Source organism: Pelodiscus sinensis, chromosome 12 (genome assembly GCF_049634645.1).
Source record: "Pelodiscus sinensis isolate JC-2024 chromosome 12, ASM4963464v1, whole genome shotgun sequence".
Lineage (NCBI taxonomy): Eukaryota > Metazoa > Chordata > Testudines > Trionychidae > Pelodiscus > Pelodiscus sinensis.
The window spans coordinates 30,774,202-30,783,179 of NC_134722.1; the positions used below are offsets into that span (position 1 = coordinate 30,774,202).

The 8,978-nt window shown below is 47.6% G+C and overlaps 1 protein-coding gene across 1 annotated transcript in view; it reads right to left on the bottom strand.

The window, feature by feature from the left end:
• BRD7 (bromodomain containing 7) overlaps positions 1–8,226 on the bottom strand; it is a 34,160-nt gene extending 25,934 nt beyond the window's left edge. Inside the window, exons 1-5 of the mRNA XM_075940250.1 lie at positions 8,070–8,226; positions 4,394–4,602; positions 2,625–2,754; positions 1,770–1,827; positions 542–686 (exon numbers count right to left, since the gene is read on the bottom strand). Coding sequence (XP_075796365.1) covers positions 542–686; positions 1,770–1,827; positions 2,625–2,754; positions 4,394–4,602; positions 8,070–8,118 — 591 coding nt within the window. The 5' untranslated portion in view covers positions 8,119–8,226. The remainder of the gene's footprint in view (positions 1–541; positions 687–1,769; positions 1,828–2,624; positions 2,755–4,393; positions 4,603–8,069) is intronic.
• Between the last annotated feature and the right edge of the window lie 752 nt (positions 8,227–8,978).

Here is an 8,978-nt window from a genome sequence, read left to right on the forward strand (position 1 = left end):
GGTTGAGACAAGGACTGTGAGAACTTTTGTTGGAGAGAGAGAGAGAAAAACTTGAGCCACACAGTTCTTCAGTTTTGGTAGTCAAAGTACCTTTCTCAATAAAAGATATTACTTCACCCATGTCCTCTCTCTAATATACTGGGACTATGTATCTACAACTACACTGCACATTTTGGGTTCTAGACAAGCTGTAGAAATTTAACTCCATTAGCACAGTGCTGAAAATTCATTGGGTTATATCCTACAATCAAGCAGCAGACATATCGTGAAAATGGATTACAGTTATACTAATATATATAGATAGACACACACACACACACACACACACACACAGTACCATACGCATTTGTTTTTGCCATTGTTTGGAAGCAAGTAGTATATATTTTTTTACAAGGTCAACAGAAAATATTCTTTAGATTACATGTGCTGATTTCTGCCAATTTCTTATGAATAGAATATGAACATTTTAAGACAAACTACGCAAGAGGGAATAATCATAAGTTTTAATCCCTGTCTCTACCAAAAATGTACTTAAAAGCACCTTTAATTCTTCTATGGACTGGTAACCATTGTTCTTGATCTTCTCTTTCATAGTACTAAAATCCATTGGGTGCTTAATGATCATGGAGTAGCCAGGAGCAATAAAGTCAGTCACAGGAAATGAAAAGAAAGCATTTGGATCCTTTCTGTTAAGATATACAAAAAAATATTCTTTTAACTATATTTTTATAACAAGGAACATACTGAGCTTGGATTTAAGTAGAAGACTAAGTTAAATATAGTGTATATCTAACTGATTTTGGAAAAATGGGAGAGAACTGGAAACTTTAGGGTGGTTAACAAAGCAAGCTCTTTAACCTGCTATCCCCTCATCTTCACATTTGTAAACCAAGCACACAGACAGTGATCCTCTCTCATGCGCTCAGATTCAGACAGAGAAGGCTTAAATTAAGAGGATTTGCAAAGTCATAACAAATTGTAACAAAAAAAAAATCTGCTAACTTGAATTTTGTATTCAATAGATGCTCACACTATGCATTGGAAAGTATTAATTTGTACGTGAATTTACTTTTACTTTAAAGACTGAACTACATAAATTAATAGTCAGTTAAATGAAGTAATTGACAGAATGATAATTACAAATTATTGCAAACCAAATACTTTGACATACAAGGGACACATCTTTGTGGCGAGTTCAGTGTATTTGACATGCTGTTTCCTTTCAACAGGCTTTAAAACTTGATAACTGAAGGTATTTAAAGGAAGTTTGAGGAGACATTACCAAGCTTTCTGATATTCCACTATTGGTAGTTAAATTTATAAAATAGCCCTGTAAGCTCCCCTCAGTTTCAATTATTTGTATGTAGCTGTTACCTGAGGTTCACGTCAATTTGTCTTCTTTCTAGAATATTCTACAAATTGCCAATAAAGCAAATAAAATGCTGACATGTGAATGTATGACAGTTTGTATTACCAGGGCATGCCGAGTGGCAGCGAGCCCTGCTCGCCAGCCACACGGTTCTGCCCTCTGCGCACGTGCAGATCGTTCTGCACATGAGCAGATCGCTCCATGCTGGCTCTTCGGGGTGTAATCTATCTCGTGAACCCTGTGTATTACTGCTGCTGCCAGGCAAAATATTTATCAAGCACTTAAAAATTGATGAAGCTTGTTAATAGGCCTCCTCGCTTAAATTTTTTTCAATGCTTTAGCAACTAATTATATCAATTTCTATTTTATAGCCCTGAAAACTATTAGAGCACACACTCACCTCTGCAGCTGTCTTACCAGTTGATTCAAAGCTTCTTGAAGTGGTGTCTGTTCCACTTCTGGCGGAGAAGGGAGGAAAAGAAACTATTACAAAGAGATCATCATCTGCTTTCACAAAACTGCCACAAATTCATGGTCTGTCAAATATTAATTGTATTGCCCTAAATGCACAAACTACAAACAGTAGGTGGGTTACCTTTCTAATTAGCCTTATTAAGCACTGCAGCAATGCCTTATTTACAAGCAACAACCCTCATTTTGAAAATGCCACCATAGCAGCAGTATATCAAAGTTCAGCCATTTTGAATGGCATTAAATATGAACCAACCAAACAATGAAGGTGCCAACAGCACTTTGTCTGTGTAGATATGCTAGTACTCTTCCTCTCTAATTGCTACCCTATGATCTTCATCTGCTTCTTTTAACTATCCAATTTGTAGGTGTTTATGGATTACCAGTTTTGCCTTTCATATTTACATACCATCTGCTTCTTGTTTCCCGCCCCCTTCCATTTTTTTTCTCCCCCCCTCCTGTCTCCCCTATTTATTTTGAGTCTGGGCATCCTAAACTCAAAACTCTGGTCATCTGAAGTGGGCTGTGCCCATGAAAGCTCATGATACCATCTACAATGTTTTGTTAGTCTATAAAGTGCTACCAGACTACTTCTTGTTTTTTAAATTTATCAAATATCAAGTCATTTGATTATCAAGATGAAACTAGGTAAACATTCCCAGTTTTAAAAAAATGGAATTCATGAAAGCTGAATACTAGACACCTTTTACAGGACATTTTTGAGGAACCAATTTCTGCTTTTAAAACACCGCAACAAAACCAATTAATTCTTAAGGATTTCTACCTTCTTGTTTTGCTAAACTACTCGCAAGTGGTTTCTCTGGTGGTAATTCCAATCTTACAGGAGTCTGACATTTCAGTTCTCTTTCTCCCTCACTTTCAGCATGTTCCCGATCTCGCTTCTTTTTATCCTCCTAGAAAGGGAAAGTTAAGCAATTTCAGTGATGCTGTAGAAATCACATTATTGTTGTTAAATATGTCATCTAAATCTGTTCAGATTACATAAAACAGGAAACAAAGATCTGCTGAAATCTTGGGATTCCTTTCGAAAGGCACTAGTGGGCAAGGCCTGGGAGCATGGGGGAACACTGAGCCATGTGTGGCCTCAGGAAACTGTGCCAGGTAAATGTCCCCTCCTATCGTGCAGATCCCCCAGGTCCCCATTCCTGCTTTGCTCCTGCCCCCCTCCTGCTAAGACCCTCACCCCAGCGCACTCCGGCACACAGAGCATTCATCTTTGTCTGAATTACTAGTAATTTAGAGGGCCTAATCCTAAAATCTCTCCAGAACTGCTCTCTTACACCTTAATGACTTGGGACAGGTCTACAATATGGGGGGCGGGGGGGAAATCGATCTAAGCTACACAATTTGAGTTATGTTAGTAGCATAACTCGAGCTGATGTAGCTTAGATCTGCTTATCAGTAAGTTAACACTGTATGGGGTCAATGAGACAAACTCTCCCATTCACTCCCCTTACTCATCTCGTTCTGGTGCCTTAGCAGAGTAAATGGGAGCGTGATAGATGGCTGATTTACTAGGGATGTTAAGGACTAGTCGACTAGCAAGTCGACTAGTCGATTGCCCCCCCTTGCTGCCTTTATCAGAAGTAGCAAGGGGGGGGGGGGGGGGGAGAGAGGGTACTTCAAAGCAGCAGTGCTGCACAGCTGATTCCTGGCTCAGCTATACGGCACTGCCCCTTTGAAATGCTGCCTCGGCATTGGAAAGGGATAGTGTGGCACAGCTGAGCTGGGGATCAGCTGTGTGGCACTCCCCCTCTGAAATGCCAAAGCAGCATTCAAAGGGGCAGCGCGGCACAGCTGATCCCCCTGCTCAGCTGTGTGATGCTGCTGTGCATGGAGCCTGGGGTCAGCTTGGATCCCGGGCTCAAGTGCTGCATTTCCATGGAACCCGGGATCAGCTGTTGATCCAGCTAATGGTTCTGGAGAAATGCTGTACAGAACCTGAGGTCAGCTGGGGATTCCCCAGCTAATCGCAGGTTCTGCTGAAATGCTGCGCAGATCCTGGGATCAGCTGGAGAGTTGCCAGCTGACCCCAGCTCCGCATGTCATTTCAAATCGGCTCCCGCTGATCCCAGGATCCATGCTGCACTGCCGCTGAACATGAGTCCCACCTCCCAGCTTTGCTCACCCTGGGAGTGACCACACAGCCAACACAGGCTGTCCCAGAGATGGAGCTGGCTCCTGTTCTAGGAAGGCAGGATAAGGGACCTGCTGAAGTTATGGAGGTGGAGTGGGCTCTCCGATGAACTCCATCCCCATCCACTCAGGGCAGACTGGGGACTCTTGTACATTTCAAAGCTGGTATGCTGCGGAATGCGGAAGTGACTATTAAGTAGTAGATAGAAATGCCATTGGCTACTCGTCTAGTAAATTAACTGCTAGTTAACATCCTTAGTCTTCACTAAATCTGCTAAATCAATCTCCAGTGGTTTGATCATCATAGCATTAATCCACCCAGTAGTGAAGGCCAGCCCTCATATTTGGGCAAGGTGAAGCTTTTAGCACCTAAGTACATAGTGTGATAATATCTACCTTTACTTTTCTCTTTCTTTTTTCTTTTTCTTCTCCAGGCATCTGCTTTTCTCCTTTTTTCCTCTTTTTTCTTTTCCGGTCTTTGTGTTTTTCATGTTCAGTTTTGTCTTCATAAAGGCTTGAATCGTGTCCTGAGCTTCCAGTAGAGAGTTCAGTGACTTCATTTCCGGCCACTTTTAGTACCAACTTTAAGGGTTTTTCAACATATTCTTAAAGCATCAATGAAATGAGAAATATGATTAAAGCATAGAAAATAAATATAATCTTATTTATTAGGGATGTAAAATCCTGTTTAATTGGTTAACTGGTTAAACATATTGTTTAATCAGTTTACCAATTTAAAAAAAGGGGGGGCAGTTGACCAGTTAAACAAGAAATGGTTAACCAATTAAAGGAGAAGTGGCACAGCTGAGCTGGAGCACCCCCCACGGGCACGACCTGCACCAGGCAGGCCCACCAGGGAAAAAGCCTCCCACTGAATAGCCTATCTGCAGGGCTGTAGCAGCCCCTTTGCTCCTGCCACCAACTATAATGGCAATCCTTACCAGGTACTGGTTAACTAGTTAAACATTCACATTCCTATTATTTACTCAATTAGATAGTACAGGCAGTCCCTGGGTTACGTACAAGATAGGGACTGTAGGTTTGTTCTTAAGTTGAATCTGTATGCAAGTCAGATCTGGCGTCCAGATTCAGCCGCTGCTGAAACTGACCGCCAGTTCTGACTTACATACAGAATCAACTTAAGAACCCCAGGCGTCCCCAAGTCAGCTGCTGCTGAAACTGATCAGCAGCTGATTCCAGGAAGCCTGGGGCAGAGCAACTCTGCCTCGGGCTTCCTGTAGTCAGCGCTGGTCAGTTTCAGCAGAAGCTGACTTGGGGACGCCTGGGGCAGAGCAGCTGGGGTGCTGTTGGGTGCTACTGGACCAACCCAGCAGCACCCCATCTGCTCTGCCCCAGGCGTCCTGATTCAGCAGCTGCTGAAACTGACCAGCAGCGGCTGAATCAGGACCTGGGGCAGAGCAGCTGGGGTGCTGCTGGGTTGGTCCAGTAGTGCCCAGAGCGGCGCTACAGGACCAATCGGCAGCGCCCCAGCTGCTCTGCCCCAGGGTCCAAAACAAAAGCCTGGTCTGCTGGGGGGGGGCACACTAGCTGCACCCCCCCAGCAGACCAGGGACACGGGGAGCAGAGCCGCAGCGGCAGCGGGGTCCCGCGCCTCTGAGGCTTTGCCAGAGCAAAGCCTCAGAAGCACGGGGAACCGCCGCTGCTGTCGCTTCAGTCCCGGTGCCTGTGGTCTGCTGGGGACAGTCCCCAGCAGACCACAGGCACCCAGACTGAAGCGGCAGCAGCGGCGGTTCCCCGCGCTTCTGAGGCTTTGCTGTGGCAAAGCCTCAGAAGCGCAGGAACCCGCCCGGTGCCCCTGGTCTGCTGGACACGGTCTTCAGCAGACCAGGGGCACCGGAGCAGCTTACGAACGGGGCTTTCTCGCCCCGGAGCTCGAGGTAGCAATCCGCCACCTCGACCTCCGGGGCGAGAAAGCCCCGTTCGTAAGTGCGGATCCGACGTAAGTCGGGGACTGCCTGTATTCCAGTATCTATTTCTGACATTATAAAACTACTCCTGAGCTGATTTGTAATTAAGCAACATTAAATTATAATTAGAATCTGTCAAATTCAGTATATGAACTAATGCTAATCAAATCTCATGTCCAATGGTCTCTGTAAGAATCAGTTCATACAGGAACAACTCTCCCACCTCCTGAACAGCATTGCTCTGTTGTCTAAAACATTGTGGATGTTCTTCCCTCTCTCATACTCACTTGACAGGAGTGGGAAACATTTTTGGGAACTTTCTATGGGTCAACTTTTTTTGACCCACAGAAAAACCAGTCCTGGGTTGCATACGAGGAGAAAGTAAAAAACAAAAACATCCCAACAAACAAGGGGGCCCAGACTAGTAGATTGTGTACTCCAGCCCCCTGGAGGTCGGGGAGGGGGCTGGAGTGCTAGCAAAGGGTCCCCAATGGTGGGTGAAGAGTGCTGAGCCTCAGGGGGGTTGGATCCAGGCAAGCTGGGGGCCAGATCTGGGGTTCCCCACCCGTGGACTAGATCTTGGACCCTGACAAAGGCAAACTAGATCCCGGGGAACAGAAAATCATACCTGGTTTGGTAAATACCAAACTGATACACCTTTCTGTCTTTATTAAAATGGTTACATTTCATACAAAATTGGGTTAAACCAAAAATAGTTCCAGAAAAAACTTACTACAGCATTTTAAAGTGAATAGTTTTCAGATAAGTTCAAAAACAAGTGTTTTGTTCTGAGTCTAAATCCACTCAAATTCAAGGGCAGACCTCCCATCAATTTCAACTGGCATGAATAGGACACTTCAGACTAGGATCAAAGGTAGTCAGGCACCTCTTATGCCTTATTTCCAAGTGTTTTTTTCTCCTATATCCCTTCAATCTACACTAAGGCTGTGTTTACACTGTGCCACTGTGAAATATGCATTATAACTCTTCTGTCAGCAGGAGAAAACTCTCCTGACAACAAAATAAAACCACCCGAAATGATGGTTAGTATTTTTGTTGGCAGGAGAACTTTTCCTGTCTACAAAGCATTGTTCACGCCAGTGCTTTTTGTTGGTAAAAGTTTTGCCATTCAGGATGTGTTTTTTCAAATCCTTGATCAACCAAAATTTTTATCAATACACTTCTGAGCTGTGCAACCTAGAAAACACAGCAAATATATTATCTGTTCTTTATGATACTTCTTCAAGCCCCCAGACCTTTTATACCCAGCACCACCACCCAGAGAAGATGCTCTGAACCAGGGGTGGGCAAAAGGGTCTCTGTGGCCCACCAAGAGAGTTGATCCAGCCTGTGGAGGTCCTGCTGCTCCCCCTGTCCCCAGGTCAACCAGGGCCCCGGGGTGGGGAACACACAAAGTCTCCTCCCACCCTGCGAGGGGGCGGTGCGTCTAAGGGTGAGAGATTTTCCATGCTTCCACCCCCCCACACCTAATCAGGGAAGAATGATTTAAGTCTCCACCACCCTGCAAGGGGCTCAGCACTTAAAATCAACCACCAGGTGCTGCTCAGCTGGTGGTTGACTAAGTGCAGAGCTCCCTGGCAGGGTGAGGGCAGGGAACAAAAGACTTCATGTGCTCCCCCTCCCCCAGGCCCTGATTGACCTGGGGACAGCATTCCCAGTCTCCTCTCACTGCCAGGGGCATCTGCACCTCGCAGGAACTGCCAGCTGTTCCCCCAACCCCCAGCCCAAACAGGAACTGTGGGTGGGTAAGCACAGCAGTATCCTGGCCCCGCCCCTTCTGCCTGAAACCCTGACACTCCCCGGGGCCACTTCAAAAATTTCGGAAGTGCCCCCCCCCCATCAAAAATGAGTGCCCAGCCCAGGTCACTAACGGTATCTGCGCTGTGGAGCCTCCGTATCTCCACTGACCATCAAAATAGACCAGCTACCCCGGTGTCGCCCCCCCAACACTCCTCCCCCCGGCTCCCCTCCCCCCCCGCACAAACACCCTCCCCCCCCGGCTCCCCTCCCATCTTACCGCTCCCCGCCCCCCACAAACACCCTCCCCCGCCTCCCTCCCCCCATACAGGGACAGGCCCTTTCCCCGCTCGCTCTCCAGCCCCCGGCGCCAGGCGGCGCGTCACCTTCATACGGGTGCTTGTCGGACTTGTGCTTCTTGTGCTTCTTGCCCATGGCGCCCCGCGGCCCAGCCAGGCCCCGCAGTCGCCCCGCGGACGCCGCCGAGCCCGCGCGCGACAAGAGGGTACCCGGCAGCCGAGAGCCTGAGGAGCGATCGCGAGCGGCGCCCCCTGGCGGCCCCGCTGCTGAAGCCCGCCCGCCGCGGCTCTGGCGCGCTGCGTCGGAGGAAAGCGGGGAGCGAGCGGCTCCCAGCCCGGGCGGCTTTTGTCTCGGAGTGGCGGGTCGCTTCAGAAAGCGCCGCGCTGGGCTCCCAATCCACAGGCTGTAGCCGCGCCACGCCCGCCTCCGTGCCCGGGTAGCGGCGAGGCAGGAATCCTCCCGTCCGCCTGGCTAGCTACCGCCCCTCGCCAGGGCAGACACCTGCTCCTGCGGCGTGGGTCCGGTCTGCGCTGCAGCTGTGCGGCGGGAATAGACAAGCCCCAGTGCGGCTGGGCTCCTGCCCCCCTGTATGTGTGGGGTGAATTCCCACAAGGGAGCCTTCCCTGCCAGCCCCACGCCATCAGCACACAGGTCTTGCTGCCCATTGGCGTCCACCAGCCTCGGCTTCTTCAGTGATTCCTAAGTGCAGCTCCTGTCTCTCTTTTACCTTTGCTCTCCCCAAAAGATCACTGGGTTCTTTTCTGTGCTTTTTTCCTCTGTTGTTGGCATTTCACCCTGTCAGAGAGCCCACACATGGCCAGTGCTCCCTGCAAGCTGTCTAGGGTTGCCCGATGGTTTCAACAAAAATACCAGACACACTTGACATTACATCACAATCTGCATTATATCTTAGAAAATACCAGACATTTACATTTTTTCATTTATATTTTCTCAATTTGTTTCCCGATCAGGAAGCTCAAATACTGGACTGTCCA